This window comes from Ruditapes philippinarum, unplaced genomic scaffold (assembly GCF_026571515.1).
Source record: "Ruditapes philippinarum isolate M1 unplaced genomic scaffold, ASM2657151v2 ctg1325_1_1_1_1, whole genome shotgun sequence".
NCBI lineage: Eukaryota > Metazoa > Mollusca > Bivalvia > Venerida > Veneridae > Ruditapes > Ruditapes philippinarum.
In genome coordinates, this window is record NW_026862205.1 from 6,680 (window position 1) to 27,385 (window position 20,706).

At 32.1% G+C, this 20,706-nt stretch overlaps 1 protein-coding gene across 5 annotated transcripts; it reads left to right on the forward strand.

Moving 5' to 3' along the window:
- The first annotated feature begins 355 nt into the window (after positions 1–355).
- Positions 356–20,081, forward strand: LOC132718276 (X-ray radiation resistance-associated protein 1-like). 5 transcript variants are annotated; one of them, XR_009624064.1, is made up of 17 exons: positions 356–513; positions 725–933; positions 2,451–2,595; positions 3,440–3,537; positions 3,783–3,928; positions 5,401–5,502; positions 5,993–6,294; positions 10,062–10,228; positions 11,645–11,796; positions 12,450–12,510; positions 13,125–13,397; positions 14,554–14,704; positions 15,067–15,179; positions 15,507–15,638; positions 18,191–18,364; positions 19,104–19,691; positions 19,955–20,081. XR_009624064.1 is itself a non-coding variant. In XM_060701958.1 (16 exons), the coding sequence occupies exons 1-16, from the start codon at positions 411–413 to the stop codon at positions 19,233–19,235; spliced, it is 2,460 nt and encodes an 819-aa protein (XP_060557941.1). In that variant the 5' UTR covers positions 356–410; the 3' UTR covers positions 19,236–20,081. The 5 variants fall into 5 exon arrangements, 4 of the variants coding, with proteins under 4 accessions (XP_060557941.1, XP_060557943.1, XP_060557944.1 ...); XM_060701958.1 differs by having other exon boundaries at positions 19,104–20,081; XM_060701960.1 differs by lacking the exon at positions 15,507–15,638 and adding an exon at positions 16,526–16,540 and having other exon boundaries at positions 19,104–20,081.
- The last annotated feature ends 625 nt before the right edge of the window (positions 20,082–20,706 follow it).

Consider the following 20,706-nt stretch of genomic DNA (forward strand, 5'->3'; position numbering starts at 1 on the left):
TTGCTTTACGGGAATCTGGTGTCACTCCCTACAACATTTCTTAATAAAAACATCAAGAAAACACGGCACACTCTTATAATCGATGTAAAAGTTAAAGGCTAAAGTTTCATTTCATACTGCTGGGACTTAAGTCCCTATCAATATTATGACAATTTATTTTTTAAAAAAGCCTGCGTTTTTGTTTTTGATTTCTCATCTTCTTCTTTCCTAAATCAACAGGGATTTTCACGTGCTGCTTATATACATTTTTCAAGTTATAATCCATTATCTTTTTAATTTTTTTTTTACATTCTAAAATGTTATTATTTTAACATCTATTCTTGGCCTAACATTTTTGGGCTTTATACCTGTCCGCTTTACGGAAATTGACGGAGTTTTCCGATGTCGGTTGCCGTAGCGATGTTTACAAAATGGCGACCCTCCCTGGAATAAAATATGATGACGGTTTACCTGCAATCTCAGCTAACTGCTTCCCTGTCAGAACATTTTTGAGACACGATGTGACAGAGGAAGGTAAAATCCATACAGTTTCTGAAAAACATTTCCTTTAAGATGTTTGTATTTCGAGAAATATTATTTTATGGTTAAATTAGGACGAAGTTGCAATTTTTCGGATATTCAGAATACTCGGATAATATATCATCACTTATGCGCTTAAAAGTTTCCTATGATAATTGAAATGTTAATAGCAATGTAATAAATATGTACTGATGATCTTTTTTAGCTGATGGGGCATGGCTTGTTGCCCAGAGAGCGGAGCAGCGAAAGAGATTTAAAGCCATTCTCTGCACAAAGCCAAAAACATATGCACGTATTAAAGAAGAAAGACGGAGAGCTGAGCAGCAAGGAACAACCATAAGTGAGCAACTTCAAGCTGCAGATGATCATGAAGAAGAGGAAAAAGATGTTCCTATGCTAGATGGTTTCTTTTTAGTATGTGTGATCAGGAATATTCTTAATTTTGGTGTAAATTCTTAATGTAGTCGGTGTAAAAAGCTCATCAGAGCTTATGTTTATTGTTGATTGATTGATTTTCTTTAGACCGGGCGGTCAAGGATAACCTACAAAAGTGCAAGCACTTATTTCCAGTAAGTCCTTAACTCAGCAGACACTAGAGACAGCTATGAGATACAAGGAAATCCGGGAACCAGTCCCTAGCTCTTATTGAATAGATTCCTTGGTTCTTTTACATGCCCAGTGTATAGCACTGATACATGCGAGGATTACCTGGGTTTCCTACCAGTAAACCTCTAGTTAGGTGGGAAACACTGAAAGTGTTTCTGAAAAATCCCAAGGGTGTTACCCAGGATGGAACCCGAAACCTCAGGAGTGACAGTCAGTGGTCTAACCAACTGAGCTATCGCGCCACCTTGATGTATCCGACTTGTAAATAAAATTTACTTGACTTGACTTGACTTGTCAAAATTGCAGCACTCATTTTTTCTGTGAAAATACTTGAATAAGACATTGTTGCCATTTGATGCCACAGGGTCTTTCTAATAGAATAGTCTTGAGTTGGACCAATTTTAGGAAAAAAATGTCTCGGCTGAGTCATGTTTTTAGGTTATTTACGGGCTGTAATCTGGCATATATGTAGTACAACACCGTTCAAAAATCAAATTATAAGATAATGTTTTGTTAAATCGAATAAAAATTACTGGCTACATTACATTAAAAGTTTTAACTTAAAAAAGTAACAATTTTATAGATTTGCAATGAAATTAAGAATTTTTCATTCCCAGTGACACTGCTCATATCTGAATTATCTGAGTTTCATAAGCTTTTTTTAAATTTATGCATAGTTCCATGAGAAAATAGAAATCGATTTTACAGAGAAAAAATGTTATTTAATAGTATCATGTAAAGATAAAATGACATTTCATGTTGTTATTTAAAAATATTTTATGTTTAATATAGTGCATTTTCAAAATGGAACTGGTTGTCGGCAAGTATTCTGAATAAGCAGCAATCTATGTTTTTCAACAGACCACAGCTTAAAAAATATTATTTTATGAAATATTTTTCTTTTTTTCACAAATTAAAAGATTTTTTTAAGAACATCATGTTGTTAGAAATTTCATTTTTTGTTCTTGTATTTAATTTTCGCCCTTTTCTTAAACATTTACATTATTTGCATGTTTCAAAAATACCTAGTTATACCGAGACATGTTTAATTGTAGCGAGAAAGGTTTACATAGCACATTTCAAGACCATTCTATTTGAAGGACCCTGGATGACAGTATCTGTTTCCCAAATGGGTTTCATGAAGTCAAGTCATTAGTCTTGATCAAATTTTTTCATATTGTAACACACAAAAAGCTTTTTAAGTATGTCACCTATGTGCTATATCCATTTTATATACATTACAATTAGCAGATAAGTAAAATGAGAGTCAAGCTTGCATTTCATGAAACAATTCAAATAATGTAATTTGTTTTTCATATTTTCAGATGCGCCATTGCTGTGTGGATGACCCATCAGATCTTTGTTCTGTAAATATTTCTGGGAAAGAAATGACCGATGTAAAGGAGGAAGATTTAGCCTTATTTGATAATGTGGCTTACGTAAATGCTAGTGAGAACTACCTACCATTGGGTGTGTAACACAATACAGTTATATTTACATTTGATTCTTGCATTTAAAAAATTGTTTTTGGTTTAACATATGTTTGTAACAGTATTTCACTATTTCAGTGAACATTAAACTATACTGATAATTGCCATGAAATAATCTAGTGAAAATTGATACTGTAGATTCATATACAATAAGTATAATTGTATGTACTATGTGTAAATGTTTGTTCAAATGCCTCAAGGATTTAGGAAGGTAGGATTTATTTTATCAAGTTAACTTTGATAAATAATGTATATTAAATTGACTTAATTTTATTTAAACCATAGATTTGTTTATTATATACTTTTAAATGAAATATTGAGAAATATTGATGAAATAAAATGCGTATTTTTATTATCCGTATTTTCACTGTAAAAATTTATTTTTCACTGCAGTGAAACATATTTTCCGTATTTTCACTGGTGACCTGCCGGACTACTTTCTTTTAAATTCTGCCAGTACTCAAAATTTAAGGGAAAGTCTTTCAAATTTTAATGTCCAGAAAGAGAAAAATGTATATAATAAACAGAAAATTCAAGTTTTTTCTATAAATACATGATTTATTTTCATCTTGTGGCATGAAAATACCATATTTCACTCGTGGCTATCGCCACTCATGAAATATTTATTTTCATACCACTCGATGAAAATAAATCATGTATTTATAGAAAAAACTTGAATATCCTCTATTTACTTTATTCTTTTTTGATGTATATCTTGATAATATAACAATAAAATAATGAAATAAACAGTTTGTTTGCTGAGATTTAAAACTTAAACATTTAAAAGATGTTCTAATTATTTGTTTTATTGATTTAATCTTCAGAGGCATTTAGAGGTTTTCCAATATTAAGAGAACTTGAGATGCCCCTGAATGCATTGAGGAGTATCAGACCTAACATTGGTGATTACCCATTACTTGAGGTATATTTTCAATGTGTATTTATATTTTTTCATTCAACTAATGTTATAATCTGTGTGATATTTTAATTTGGCCAGCCTGATCCTTGATCTACAACAAAAGTTGAAAATGTTTTCTGATCATATCAAGTAAGAATCATCTTTCATTTTCTGAGATTCTCCATAGCCCATACTGCCATAGCACATGTTTTAATTAATTTGTTGTGCTTAATTGATACAATTTCCTTTATGCATTTTCTTTTTAACAGGTGCTTGACGTCTCTTACAACAATTTATCACAAGATGATATTCTTACCCTGGGACTACTTTCTAACCTCAAAGTGCTTCACCTCACTGGCAATGGACTGGTTTCCCTGCCACCTAACATGGCAATGCCTCATTTTGATGAAAAAACGTGAGTGAATGATTCTTTTTTTCTCTGCTCCTTTAACATTTATTAAATGTATGTCACCAGTATAGTGCAGTCTTATAAGGTAGAAGGCTTTATACCTGAAACCACTTAACCATATAATAGACTGATACATATTCAAATCTGGAAAAGTTCATTTTAGATATTTTAGCAGGTGAATGTCATCAAGTTTATGTATTACTTGCTAGTTGCAGAAATTTCATACTCAGCTTTAGTCTTCTATCTTGCTGTCAATATATATGTTTTAAAACTGTAAAGTGGACAAATTAATCAAATTGCATATTCTGTCAGTATGCAATAAAAATTGAATCATTGAATTCGGATGAAAATACAACAAATCATGCATAATATTATTAGTAACTCTTTTATAGATATCATGAACTTAAGGTACAGTTATTCATCCAGAATGTGTTTAGATCAGAATAAAACTTACATTTAATGACCTTTTTAGCTTTACTTTTCGCAGAATAATCGAGCTAATGCAGTCACCCATTTGTCGGCGTCCCTGTGGTTAAGTTGTAAGCTGGTATCTCCATAACTACTGAAGGAAATGTATTGAAACTTCACACACTTGTTCTCTGTGATTATCTAAGATGATTGGCACAAGTTCCATAACTCTGTTTTGCTTTTTTACATAATTATGCCCCTTTTTAGACTTAGAAATTCTTGGTTAAGTTTTTGCGTGTAAGCTGGTATCTCCATAACTACTGAAGGGAATGGATTGAAACTTCACACACTTGTTCTCTGTGATTATCTAAGATGATTGGCACAAGTCCCATTACTCTGATTTGCTTTTTTACATAATTATGCCCCTTTTTCGACTTAGAAATTCTTGGTTAATTTTTTGCGTGTAAGCTGGTATCTCCAAAACTACTGAAGGGAATGGATTGAAACTTCACACACTTGTTCTCTGTGATTATCTTAGATGATTGGCATAAGTCCCATAACTCTGTTTTGCTTTTTTTACATAATTATGCCCCTTTTTAGACTTAGAAATTCTTGGTTAAGTTTTTGCGTGTAAGCTGGTATCTCCATAACTACTGAAGGGAATGGATTGAAACTTCACACACTTGTTCTCTGTGATTATCTAAGATGATTGGCACAAGACCCATAACGCTGGTTTGCTTTTTTGCATAATTATGCCCCTTTTTCGACTTAGAAATTCTAGGTAAATTTTTGCTTGTAAGCTGGCATCTCCATAACTACTGAAGGGTTTGTACCTTTTCGGACAATTTTATGTTTTCATATAGGTAAGCATTATTATACTCAATGAAACACCCTTGTGACAACTTTTCGAATAGTCGAGCGTTACTGTCCTCTGACAGTTCTTGTTGTATAACTAGTATATATCAATATTTTATTTTCATTGATTTTCTGACATATATTTTGAATTTTGAATACTTCATAAATTTTTAACAAATCATGCATAATATTATTAGTAATTCTTTTATATTCAGTAAGACAGAGCATTTGAGGTTTTCCAAGTTGGAAATTTTACTGCTGGATGATAATAGATTAGAGGATGTGTCTGTCTTTGCTGCTCTTGCTGGATTGTCAAGGTAAGACTCAAACCATTGATGATAGATTTAATGTTTTCATGGTTTTCTTATTTCATAAAAGTTAAACATTTTGTAAGATATAGAAATTCTTAAAGTTTGAAACATGGGAAATACAGATTTGTGATTAATTGGGAACTTAAGAAATATTGGGATAGAGACATGAAATTGTGAAGATCATGGGAAAACAAATGGACTAATATCATGAACTTATTAAGGTACAATTGGGATATGTTATGTGCAAATATATTTGAAACATCAACACATTTACAAAAAGAAATACATATTGTATATTGTATACACCTTTGTCCATCTCAAGAGTAAATGCTGCTATGATACTTGAAGAAAATCATTATAATACAATTTTGGTATAATATGTCCTCTGGATTCACTTACAGTTATCATATACATGTGAAACAACTTGATCATAAAAATTCAAAAATAGAAACAAATTTACTACTGTTTGTAAAAATATTATAAATTGTATTTTCAGTCTAAAGCACTTAAATCTAGAGAAAAATGAATTATACTATGTCCCAATGTTGAAATCCATAGAAGGAAAATTGGTTCAAAATGAGAGCGAGAAGGATGCGAGGAAATTACGAAGATCAGCTGAGAAAGAAGGCAGGAGATCTGCCCGAGGAACACGATCCAAGGACCCTACTCCAAGACATCCGGTTGAGAAGAAAGAAAGGGAGGGAACTACTGATGCTCCACTACCTACACCAGTACCCACCGGGGAAGATTCACAGAAAGGGTCGGGGAAAATGGAAGGGGATTCTTCTGTTCAACCAGGTAAGATCGTGTTATGATTTATGATGACAACACTTTTGAGAATAAATTCGTAGGAAATATAACATTAAACTTCAGGCTTTGAATTTGAAAGGCTCTGAAGAGGCTATATTAAATCATTTTGAGTCCAGTATCTATACTTCTTTAAATCTTAATTCAAGACAACATAAACTGTTGTACCTTTAACAAATAAAACATGGCCTTGAGGGCAATATGCAAGTTTACGGACTGATTGGTCAGACTGAGGAAGGTATATGGCCCGAAGGGCAGCTGAGGAACATATTCCTTCCGAGGTCTGACCAACCAGTCTGTAAACATGCATTTTACCCGAAAGGCCATGTTCTATTTGTTATATTATACCGAATCTAAATCCTTTAATCCCTTTTGTTGCTGTAATGTTTCCTATAATTTGCGTTCAAATGGTCAGTGTGTGAAATATCTCAAACCCTAGTCAGATATTTTAGCTCGACTATACGAAGTATATGGAGAGCTGTCCTACTCGCCCCGGCGTCAGAGTCCGCGTCCAGATTTTAGATTAAAGTTTTGGTGCAGTAAAATATTTTTCACTATAACTTTGTCATTTCTTAAGGTATCAACTTCAAACTTCAAATATATGTTCCTTATCATCAACCACATCTTATGTGACAAGGTTCATAACTCTAGCACCAATATTTTCAGATTTATCTCCCCTTGAACTTAGAATTTTCCTCAAAAAATACTATTTCTTACTGTTTCTTCTTTATTTCTTAAGGGATCAACCTCATACTTCAAATATATTTATGTTATCATCATCCCCATCTTATGTGACAAGGTTCATAACTATAGCACCAATATTTTCAGATTTATCTTCCTTTGAACTTAGAATTTTCCATAAAAAATATTATTTTTTACTGTTACTTCTTTATTTCTTAAGGGATTAACCTCATACTTCAAATATATGTACCTTATCATCATCCCCATCTTATGTGACAAGGTTCATAACTCTAGCACCAATATTTTCAGATTTATCTCCCTTTGAACTTAGAATTTTCCATAAAAAATATTATTTTTTACTGTTACTTATTTATTTCTAAAGGGATCAACTTCATACTTTAAATATATTTACGTTATCATCATCCACATCTTATGTGACAAGGTTCATAACTCTAGCACCAATATTGCAAGAATTATCTCCCCATAAACTTAGATTTTTTAGCTCGACTTTTCTATGAAAAGGGGAGCTATCCTACTCGCCCCGGCGTCGGCGTCGGCGTCGGCGTTGGCGTCACACCTTGGTTAAGTTTTTCGTACCACCCCACTTTATTTCAGAAGTATTACAAGTATGGCTTTGAAACTTACCATACTTGTTCACCATCATAACTTCCATCTACAGACAAGAGTACATAACTCTGTCAAGGTTTTTGACAGAATTATGGCCCTTTTTTGACTTAGAAAGTGTATTGAGCTTGGTTAAGTTTTTTGTACCACCTCACTTTATTTCAAAACCATTGGAGGTATTGCTTTGAAACTGACCATACTTGTTTACCATCACGACCTTCATCAACAGACAAGAGGACATAACTCTGTCAAGGTTTTTGACAGAATTATGCCCCTTTTTGACTTAGAAAATACATTGAATATGGGTAAAATCCACTTATTGCCTTAACCCTTTGAGATATTGCTTTGAAACTTTTAATGCTATTTCACATCATTACCCCCATCTGTACGCAAGAGAAGGTAACTCTGTCAAGGATTTGTTTTAAAAATTAAGGCCTTTTATCGACTTAGAATCTTGGTTAAGTTTTTAGTACCAGTCCACTTTTTGACTGAACTGTTTGAGATATTAATTTGAAAGTTGGAATACTTGTTTACAATCATGATTCCCAAACATGTCCAGGAGAAGGTAATTCTGTCAAAGATTTTATTTGAATTATGGCCCTTAACTGTCAATGTTTTGTATTATAGCCCTCTTTTGACTTAAACATTTCAAACTTTGCTGCAGTGTTCAAGGGTATCACACAATTCAGTAAAATAATTCTTCACTAAATATCTTAATACTCATGGCCATTGTTCACTTTAAAAATACAGAGATTCTTGTATTGCCTTTTACTGCAAAAACTTTTTTTATTGGCAAGCAATAAAAAAGTCGAGCGCGCTGTCTTACGGACAGCTCTTGTTTACTAGTAAAATGTTATTTTTTATTATAACTTTTTTATTTTTAAAGGTATCTACCTCAAACTTCAAATACTTATTCCTTATCATCAATTACATTTTATGTGACAATGTTCATAACTCTTGAAGCAATATTTACAGATTTATCTCTCTTTGAACTTAGGATTTTCTTTAAGAAATATAATAACTTCTTTATTTGTTAAGGTATCTACTTCAAACTTCAAATATATATTTCTAATCATTACACAAATGTTGTGTGACAAGGTCCATAACTCTAGCATGACTATGTCTAGAATTATTCCCCTTGATCTTGGAATTTATGTTAACAAATGTTATTTTTTTACTATAACTTAATACATAATTATACATAATTGATTTTTCTTTCATAGTTTTGTCCTCCTTACTGCATCCAGTATTTTATTAGTCGAGCTTCGCTGTCTCCTGTGACAGCTCTTGTTATAATTATTTTCAAGCAAATCAGCAAAAATAATCGTGCTCTTCTTTTGTTATTCAATTTTTGTTAATCAAATTAAACAGGCGGAAAAAAAACGAACTTTAAGATATTCACAAACTGTATAGATAAAATTTATAATCAATCTAAAGACAAATCATGACTTTTGTTTAACATGTAATAAATTAATGTGAAACAAAACAATAAATTCTGTAAAAAGAATCATTTAACAACAAAATAAAATATTATACCTCATTTGCATACGCCCTTCTACATTTAATATGACATCATCCAGTCCATATAAGAATTATGGACCGCCCCGGTCTGTATGCGGTTTATGAACTGGATGACGTCACGTTAAATATAGAAAAGCGTATGCAAATGAGGTATAATATTCCTCTTTATGTCATGAGATTTAAGTTAGAGCAGATATATAGAACATATATAACAGAAATATAGCTTTATACACTTTAATGTTTTACATGAAGTATTCTTTAACTCATTGTAACTCAAGTTCAAATCTTAATGTTTTACCTGAACTGAAGGACTATATAGATTATGGTTTAAATCAAATTTCGTTTAAATTTTCAAGATATGTACTTTATAATAATGTTTATTACAAATTTTTTTAAGAAGCATTTTATGTGTTAAAGGGATATTCAGGCAAAGTAATGACAAAAATATTAAAATGATCTTATGTACTCAAATCAAGCTAAAATGACTTTTCTTGAAGTTTCTGCATGAATTTCTGTTTAAATTCTATATAGTTTGGGTTTGAAGTGTAAATATGTCTATATATGTTGAACAAAATTTAGACGCCAATAGAATCACCAAATAGTTTTTAAACAAGTCAGGTGACTTGAATAAACCCTTGAAGTTACAACAACAGATATTGTGGATATTCTATGATTGAAGCAAGCCTAAGTCATTCATTTGACATGTTCTTTTACGTTTCCAGAGTTCACTTTGACAACTATTGTGAAATGCTACCCTCTAACCTGACCCACGCGGGTCAAGTTAGGAAACCACCATTTTATTCTTTATATGGAGAAAGGTTTTGTTCCTTTGACTGTCTAATATATTTATTTTGATGGCATTTACAGAATAATGAATGAAAAATTAAAAACTAAGAAATGAAAATTTTGCCTGTGTCTCCCTTTAATTACAGATTTATTAAAGGAGGATTTTACAGATTTGTCACGTCAGATTACTGACATTGATTTAGAGAAGGAGATAACTCTACCAGTCACAGATGAAGGCAATAGACCTCTTGGGGATGGTTCTGGATTACCTCCCTTTCCAGACTTGAGGGCTCTCAATCTTGCCTATAACAAGGTAAACCTTGAATAATTTCCTCCTTTTTATGCTCCCCGAAGGGTGAGCATACATGTATAGTCGCCACTTTGTCTGTCCGTCCATCTGTCTGCTTTTCTTGTTCGGGACATAACTTTGAAACAACAAGAGGTATCAACATGAAACTTTGTAGGTAGATAGATCTCGTCGAGTAGGTGTGCAGTGCACAAAAACGGTAACTCTGCCTTGTCTAATTTTTGAGTTATTGCCCTTTGTTTATTTTTACACTTTGAACTTTGTCCGGGACATAACTTTGAAACAACAAGAGGTATCAACACGAAACTTTGCAGATAGATAGATCTCATTGAGTAGGTTTGCAGTGTACAAAAACCGTAACTCTGCTGTGCCTAATTTTTGAATTATTGCCCTTTGTTTACTTTTACACTTTGAACTTTGTCCGGGACGTAACTCTAAAAGCATAAGAGATATCAACATGAAACTTTGTAGGTAGATAGATCTCATTGAGTAGAAGTGCATTGTTAAAGAATCATATCTCTGTCTTGTCTAATTTTGGAGTTATTGCCCTTTGTTCATTTTGACACTTTGAACTTTGTCTGGGACATTACTCTAAAATTTTAAGAGATATCAACATGAAACTTTGTAGGTAGATAGGTCTCATTGGGTAGAAGTGCTGTGCTAGAGAACCATAACTCTGCCTTGCCTTATTTTGTCACGTCAGATTACGGACATTGATTTAGAGAAGGAATTAACTCTACCAGTCACCAGTTTTTACCCTTTGTTCATTTTTTTATACTTTCCTGTGTCCAAAACCTTCTCGGGGAGCATCACCCGGTTCAACCGGTTTTTGTTTTTCAGCTGTTTTATTCTAAGATAATACTTTTCATCTTTATTAAGTACAAATGGTCATAAAACTGTTCAATTATTATTATTTTATTACAAAGTAATAGTTTTGTACTATGTATTGAAGGAAGCCATTCATCTGTCTGTTTTATTAGGTTTGAAATTCTGCCCACATTCTTATCTGCAACCAAAATGACAACAAAAATGTTTTCAATAATGGTCCTGTGTTAATGCATTGTGTTACCAGTATTATCATCATCTGATAACTGATAATTGTTTAAACTTATATATTATCTACCTGTATTTAATGTCTATAAACATTTATATATTATCTACCAATGTTTGATTTACTAGTATTTATTTTCCTACCTGTATTAGCGTATACATTATTACAAATATTTGATACCTGCATCAATTTATACATTATCCACCAATAATTTGATACCTGCATCATCAATATACATATTATTATTATTATATACATTATCAACTAATATTTAATTTCTGCATCAATTTATACAGTGTCTACCAATGTTTGATAACTGCATTAATTTATTCATTATCTACCAATACTAAAATATTTTTTTTTATATTTAGATAGAGGATGAGGAGGCTCTTCTAGCTGTTGCTGCATGGCCGATGTTAGTGGAACTGATAATACATAATAATCCTCTAACAACAGAAAATAGTGGAGATCCTCCCCTGTTACAACGATTCCTCGGTGAAAGATTAGGCATTAGAATTAAAAGGTAAAACTATTTTAGGATAGAAATACTATAAAATAGTTATAACAATATATTGAAGATGATCATAATATAACTTAACCAAAATTTAATGAAAAAAATTATTGGTTTGATCCTGTTGTGAAGCAAAATTTCTCATTGGGTCTTATGGTCATTTGTCTCTCACCGCTGGTTCAGAAATGATGTGGTCTTAGTAGTTAGTCACTTTCGAAGAAATTAGTTATTACTGGTAAGTAAGCCAGGAAAGCTTAACAACCAAGATATGACAAAATGTGTTAAAATAAATTTAAAAAACAAACATTTTATCAACATTTATTCATTGTTAGATCTGAAGGAAAATAGTAGAAAAATAAGTGCAAATCTTGTTTATCCTTTTATATTTTATGTGTTCTAAAGTATCTTTTTGCACTGGCCATCTAAGTTGGTTCCCTTTCATCAATATTCCTACCTTAAGTTATGCCATTTATGAATATTGTTAATTGAATTTTTCTTGCAAGTTATACTGTTGTTTATTTCAATTAGGCTTATGCTAGTTTTAATATTTGGAAGCTTTGTGATGAGAGTGTGCAATGGTTCACTAATTAAGATAAATATAGCATTTTTTTTTTCAAAAGTTGTTTAAGGATGAAATGTCCATATAATAAAAATTTGTGATTTAGGAAAAAGGAGGCAGATGTTGTGAAACCCCCAGTAGAGGTCAAGATGAAGAAATCCAGACATGTAAGTGCACTATGTACCCCATGTCATTTGCAACCCCTTCCAGCTACCCCATGGAAGTGTGGTTTCTGGAGCATAACTTCAACTTGATGCTTTGAAAATAAGACAAGTTTTATCATATATCTTGTTTATCATATTTTAATCTTCAGTCTGTCCCACAAACTGCCATGCCAGCGAGATTTTATTCTGGTTGGGAGAATGTCGAACTTGCTTTGGCATTTAGCATAGATTTTGATATATACTGACCTTGCAAGATTGTGATAATTTTTGGCTTTTATGTATACGGTCTACACCCTGTAGATAATCAGTACAAACCTCATAGCCATTTCAAACCTCATAGACTTTTTTATACCTCATAACCAGTTCCTATCTCTGTTATTCTCATAGCCAATTCATACCATAACAGTCCTCTTAGCTTGATCATTTTTCATTGCTGGATATTCATACTGGTTTATACTTAAAGAACTTGTTTATTGATCATTTACCTATGTAAAAAGGTAAGTCACAATATTGAAAAAGTTGATCATAAAAAAAAAAAAACAAAGTAAAGTATAATGAATATGGAATCTGGTATGGTGTTTCATTATATCAGATATGAAACTTCTATATTTTTTTAGGTTACAACTGTGGTACCAAAAATCCCAAAAATGAATGTTGATGACTTACTTATGTTGGAGGCCCCTAAACCTCCACCAGCCCCCAAACCAGAAAGGACCAGAACCCACAGTAACCTTGACCCTCAGAAACCACTTCCTGCCATTCCAGCTTCGCCAGTAGATGGTCAAGGTCAAAGGTCACAGAGAGAAACAGGAGGTGATGAGAGTTCAAGGCCTGTAGATGAAAGTCAAGGTCAGGAACAACAAGATAATGATGCCTTCTTTATGACACAGGTATTTTTCTCTATCCATTTTTGTTTTTATTTTTCTCTTTACTTCTGAAAAATAAATTGTTTGTTTGTTATATCTTGGCAGTTGGTCTAGCTAATGAGCTTTTCTGGATGAGCTTTTCTGGATAACTTAACCCAGTAATTACTAATTGCAAGTGACTGACTGACCTTTAATCCAACATGGTTTCTTAATCAACGGTGAGAAAAGAATGACCATGAGATTCAATAGTCACAGAAAAGTTTTGCCTCTCCCAAAAATCGAACCAGCAACCCTTGGAGAGAGATGAATAAATCATTCAATATTTGACATAGTTTTTGAATGGTGAATTAGAAATTTGACAGCCTTTAAACAGTCTTAACTACTTTTTCTTTATGATAACAATTTTTATTCAAGTTAGTGAGCTATCATGGAAGCCAATTTATTATATACTTATAAATGAAATATTGATGAAATAAAATGCGTATTTTCATTTTTCGTATTTTCACTGTAAAAATTTATTTTTCACTGCAGTGAAACATATTTTCCGTATTTTCACTGGTGTCTTGCCGGACTACTTTCTTTTAAATTCTACCAGTACACAAAATTTAAAGGAAAGTTTTTTCAAATTTTATCGCAAAAAAGAGAAAAATGTACATAATAAACAGAAAATTCAAGTTTTTTCTATAAATACATGATTTATTTTCATCTTGTGGCATGAAAATTACCATATTTCACTCGTGGCTACCGCCACTCATGAAATATTTATTTTCATACCACTCGATGAAAATAAATCATGTATTTATAGAAAAAACTTGAATATCCTCTATTTAGTCAGCCTTTCTTTATACCAGATAAAATGCATACCATTTCACAATTTTTACATTAATTTCAAAATATGCATCTTTTCATATGACTTCACATTTCCAAGCATGGGGTTGTTCATGGCCTAGTGGTTAAGGTCGTTGACTTCAAACTACTTTCCACTCAGTGCCGTGCAAGTGTCTTCATGCAAACTCTTTCATGTGAGAAAGCTATCCAGCTAGCTTACAGAATGTCAGTGGTTCTACTCAGGTGCTCTTTTGAGATCACGAACTTAAATTTACCTGTCGTCGTCCTCCACCAATAAAGCTGGAAAGTTGTCATATGACCTATACTGTATAAAATTTCCACACATAACCAGGTTGATGATCAAGAAGAAGAGTGGAAGAAAGCCAAGAAAGAATCAAAGGTCAGGAAACGAAAGCAGAAGGAGAAAATGGCAGATGATAAATATAAAGGATATGAAATACTTCTTGATGCTGAGGATGACACTAACTACTCCCCACCAAAAGGTATGTCATTTATAGTCTGACCTAATCAAATTTCTAAGATTTTGTTGCATCTTTAGTTTGTTTTCTAATTTCTCAACATTCTCAAAAAACTGTTCCCCTTTGGTACATTTCATCGCTGTTCTTGATTATCAAAACAAAGCAATCATATTATTTTGTTCATTAATTTTTCATTGCAATTTTGGCATTATTACAGCACAGCTTATTTGGACTTGCAGCATGAGTCTTTTGTTAGTTGAACATTTCATTTTTAAGAATATTTGATAAAATCAACAATATTTCATTGAAGAAGCAAGACATAATTTTATGAGTTGTAATTGGTGTAAAATTGGTGTATTTACATAGGGTCTCCTGTTATATTTTAGATATGCATGGTACTATAAAGGCCCTGAAGTATGCTCTGGGACATGAACTTGTGTACAGAGATCCTGCAGTTAGACTAGACCGGATCAGTAAACCGGTAGAGCCATACCGGAAGGTAATATATCATCTCTATATACTTGTTATATTCCATCAATCAGTCATCAATCAGTCATATAAGTTATTCTGATTATTTGTTTATAACACTTACCATTCTTAATTTATAATGGACCTCTCCTATTTTGAAATATCCACTAAGCAGTTGGAGGATTACAATATCAAGGGGGGCTGACTTTGGGGGCTCACTTTGGCCTACATATTTTCAAGGAAAGTGAAAAAATGGAAATAATTTGCTTGTAGACCTACTTTCTAATAATTCCATGTACATATACATTTCTACAAAAATGTACAAAATACATGCCAAAACATATCTCTTACAATCCAGAGGAAAAACCAGTTCCTTGGAGGGCAATTGCCCCCAGAACCTTTAGAATTTTGCCTACAATTAAAGTCAAACCTGGAAGCTACACCCATGAAAATAAGAATGAATTTGAACTGTCATAGGATTAGAGTATTGGTAAGACATATTTTTACATTATAAGGCTAGTCTGATTATAAACTGGTGCCATAGACAGGTCATTATCACTATAAGTACTGTAAGGGTCAATGTACATCTATTTGTTTGATGGGTTATACATGTATTCATTTTATATTCAGTCTTATACTTTGTTTTCATTATGCTCATCTTTTTTCTCAGTCACCAGTGAATGTATGTTAATATTGTATTGTATTGTATGTCATTCACAGAACTTGTGTTTAGATGTGCCTCTTATTCATTTTGCCATGTCATGTTTAATATTACCGATATTTGTAAGTCTATATGTTAGTAATATTGAATATTAATGTTAGTAATATTAAATGTTTGCCATTATAATTACCAAAAAGAGCAATCAGGTTTTACATTTTCCAAAGAGTGGGTGGGAGGGCGTGAATACAAGTACAGAAAAAAAGTTAGATATTGTGAAAATGAAATGAATGATTCCTGTTTTTGATTTATTTTCTGTTGGAATATAAAAACTAAAGCCGTGTTAAAAAACGTGTTTAATTTCCTGGAATTATAATAAACAGCAATATCATCTTGGTAACTCAGTTTTCTTTATGTAAAAAGGGGAGGGGGCATTAATAAGGGTAAGGGGTCATTTAATAATATAAAGAAAATAATAAGAATTTGATGGAATGTTGATGATGCAATATACAGTATTAGTAAAGCACAGTATGCAAGGGTTTGTGTATTAAATTCTTAAGCACAACTCAAAACAGCACACTACGTCAACTGCCTTTTGCCAGCACATGGGAAAGTTGACATTTAGGTTACATACAGTTGTTTCAAGTCATGTGACACAGTAAAGTGTATAACATTTAATTTTCTTTAATAACCTACTATTTGTTTGTGAATGTACTTAGCTACGACTGGTCAAGGTAAGAACCAAGATCATGTACCATGATCATGATGACATCATAAAATAATCGCATGAAAACATTTGACTTCTGCTCTAGCTAATATATTTTGTTTCTTTAAGTGCATGTTTGTTTTGTTGTGTAATTACGGCTTTTGCAGTCAGGCATGTATTGCCCTGCCTTTGCAGTGCTCTTGTTACGACATCTGCATTAGAGCTACTGAATTATATAACATATATGCCCTCCACATTGATAGATTGACAGGCACATTGTTTTTGTCCTGTCAATGGGTGATTGTAATTGCACAAGAAATACTGCTAAAATATCAGATATGCAGAATATATATCTCTACAGCCTGATTTTGACATGCTGAAAAATGACCTTGACATCTATTTTCAAATTTTGGGTACATAGGAGATTTCACAAAAACTTTGTTTGCGTTACAAAGTTGAAATGGGCATGTTGGGTTTTTTAATCATTTCCTGTTAAACATTTTATAAAACCAACACTAGCTTAGCTTACATGTGAAATTACTGTTAATGTGAATTTGCTTTGTTCTTGTTGCTTACAGAATAATTCTTAATCCCCTCTTTGAATCCATGCACAAAGATGCTACAATCTGAATAACGATAACTTTGTAATGTTAAATTATAGAGCAATTATAATCCTCTTACTCTAAGCGACCCATTTTCTGGCATTCACATAAAAATTTAAAAGACGGCTGAACATGAATTATAATGATAAAAAGACCATGTGTATAACAATGTATTTACAGTAAAAAGAATTTTATGAGTGATTTTACCTTGAGAAATCTCTATTATTAAATACCTGACTTTACTTTGAACAAAGTTATTATAGTACTCCCCGCGGGTACCGCGTCCTTGCCCATTCTGATGTAATCAGAAAATTTGTTTCTTTTCACATTGAATGCCACCAAATACTGTTTCCACCATTAAAGTGAAAGTGGAAGTGCTGCTTTTTGTGAATTTGGATAGAAATTGTTAGAATTTTTTTCATTTCAAATAAAAATCCATAAAATCCAAAGCTGCCTGTGTGTGCTGAAAAAACTTCGTTATTTTACCCCATATTTAACAGTTAAACTTATAATTTCATGTTCCGACAAGTGAAGGTCTTCTGCTGAAACTGTAGTGACAGCATATTCTGTTACAAAAAATTATACTGAAGCCAAAAAGGGCCATCAATTAACATACCACGGTACCATAGTGCTCTCCGTATAAGCTCCCATTCTAAACATGGCTGACGGACCATAGATGTTTCTAATTAAAATCATTGAGTTATTCTATGAATGACATGTGTATTTTAAAGTCAAGATGCGACAGCTAAACACAATTCAATAAAATAGTAAATATAAGTTCTTTTTATTTGTACAATTTGCTGGAAATAATAAGAACAGTGGTACCATAGGGGACCATCCTACATAAAAGCATTTCTGTGGCATAATAAGCCTACAGAAGCAGTTCCGATAATCTTTGTCAGTCTATTCACCTTATAATGATTTAACAAGTCATAAAACACCTTAATTTCTGTGAAATCTCTTTCTAGACAAGCAACCTCAAACTTGAATTGCATTTATCAAATTCTTTTGTTTTTTAATGTATACATAACAATGCTTACCAAGTATATACTGATTTTGTTTACGCTGTCTTTCAGACGGAATACTTAAAGGGGGCTCCACGTGTTTCACAAGGGCAAAAGAAGGAGGAAATGTTGGCAGAAATGAGGGATAGAGTTACAACAGAAGAGGCTGAACTTCAGGATGTTCTACAGGGAGGAAATAAGGACCTGAGAAAACGGTTCCCAGATTCTGATAGACTACTGTCAGAGGTTGGTGTTATCTACAGTATCCAACCATAGTCTGCTGTTGCTAGGCACCAGTTTTGTTTTATAAATATGTGGGAGAAATTTGTTCTTCCTATATTAGGAAAGCTCAGGAATTGCAATATAATTCATATCAGTGACTCCAATAAAAAAATATTACAACTAAATTGGCACAAACTCATTCATGAGCATTTGGCATATTGCATAGTATTTGTTCAATAACTTCAAACAATTCATCATTTCCCCTCGACATCTACATATATAGACACAATGTTAAGAAAGAACTGCCTCAGACTGAATTGACTGTCTGCAACACTCATCTATTCTTAGTGCTTTATGTGAAAATATCCTTTGAAAATGCAGTTAACAAAGAGGAATAATTCAGTAAAAAGTTTATGCAAAAGTTGTGGGTCATGTTCATTCACCAACAAATGTTACAAAGATATACATCATGTACTTAAATTTTCCAATTTATAACAGTATAACTTCAGATGTTATGGAAACTTAAATTTTTATGTACTAAGGGCTACAATTGAGTACAAATCTATGCTATAGTAACTGCTATGGGTCTTTGAAAATTACCTATAATTATAATGTTAATAGTTTGTATGAAGTTACAACTGATTCTTCAAATGGATTATGAGGCATAAAATATCAATTTCTTTACTGACGTGAGAAGGAAGAGTAACCTCATAATTCTTTGAATAGTTAACTTATTTCTCATCATTTCTTATTATTTTCTCAGATTCAAAGACGATACAATGCTGTGCGTGTAAACTCTATGAAAGAAGCCAAGGACGCCAAGAAAATGCTGGCAGGGACATTACAGGAAGTCAATAAATCAGCTGGTACACGAAAAGTGAAAATGGAAGTGTGAACTTCACAGAATGTAAAAATAAGTGTGAAAAGAGAACACTTTTTTTCAGTCAGCATTGGATAGAACTAACATGGAACTAACATTGAGAAAATGTGATCAAATCAAGTTTTGTTTTCACATTTAATATCTAGATATTTTTTTTCAGAATGAAATATATTTTTTACTGTGATATAATTTTTGTTTCATTTTGTTAATCATTATTTGTATATTTGTTGTTGATAGTGCCTTCATAATTACTTTTAATTAAAACTGCTGAATTTGATGTAAATTTTTTATGAAACTGCTGAAATTTTACAGATTTATCTATACTGTACATGTATATTTATACATTAATTTTTGATTTATATGAACAGAAAGTAATGTAGAAGTGTATTTATCTGTCCATACAGTGTTTTGCTGAATGTAACATAAAGAAAGTTAGGTTTTTAGAGCTGTTTATTCGATTTCAATACATTTGTATAATTTATACTTTTACACATTGTCGTGAAGTTTTAATTCTTTCCAGATCATTTTATGTTATTTTACTCATTTTGCATTGAATATTAAATTAATAATAATTAGGAGAACAAGGCAAATTCCATTCAAAATCAATTTTGATGACTTTCAGGATTTCAAGCATTTGTTAACATCTAAACAGGCTTTATTTACATAGACCAAAGATCAAAAGAAATTATATATTTCTTGAATTGCACACAAGATAAAACTAGTATTATGTGTAGGTAGGATTTTCAAGTGTACAATTCATGATTAGTATTACATTGATTTACATGTATGTTTTACAAAGCCTTTCTGTATTTGTTTTTTATATTGAAAGGTTGTACTTGACATTAAAATCATTTCAGTCAATACTCTTCTTTTTTTTAATCATTTATGAAGAAGGTAGATTGGGGAAAATAACAAAACTGGCCTATTTACTTGGCTATAATAACGAAAAACCATTTTAAAAAATACAATCTGTAAAATAAACGGGTAAATAACCTTTTAAATTAAAAATAAAAGCATAGAAAATTTTTGAAGAACCTTTTTAAAATAAAAAATTTTGAAGAAGTATAAATAAATGTATAATGGATTGTTTTTATATTTCCGCACTTGATAGTTTTTTCTCGTTCAGAATGGTTTTTTCCCTTTTATTTTACCCATGCCCGAAATGTCATCTGGCTTTGGGGGGTAAAAGCAACAAGGATACTAATTTTACTCTTATAAAAAAAGGGAAATTTTTCTACGCTGTTGTAAAAAAAACAGTTAGGTGTAATCTTTAAATTTCATGGAAAAATTTTTTTTAGTAAGATAGAGTTTAACAAAAAGAAATAGGGTAAAATCCAAAAAAACTGACTTTTCAGTTTGGATCGGCAACCCTTTTCCCCAAAGGGGAACCCGCCTCCCCCCAAACTCGGCAAGCCTTTTAACTCCCCCAAGGGACGGCCCCCCCTCCACCAATTCATCCAAAACCACAAAAAAAATTTTTAACCAA

Bases quoted from the DNA above. Each gene is read 5' to 3' on its own strand.
- LOC132718276 (XM_060701958.1), top strand. From the start codon at position 411: ATGGCGACCCTCCCTGGAATAAAATATGATGACGGTTTACCTGCAATC. The intron at 2,596-3,439 runs GTGTGTAACACA...TTTAATCTTCAG, and splicing joins TGAGAACTACCTACCATTGG to AGGCATTTAGAGGTTTTCCA. The intron at 14,705-15,066 runs GTATGTCATTTA...GTTATATTTTAG, and splicing joins TAACTACTCCCCACCAAAAG to ATATGCATGGTACTATAAAG.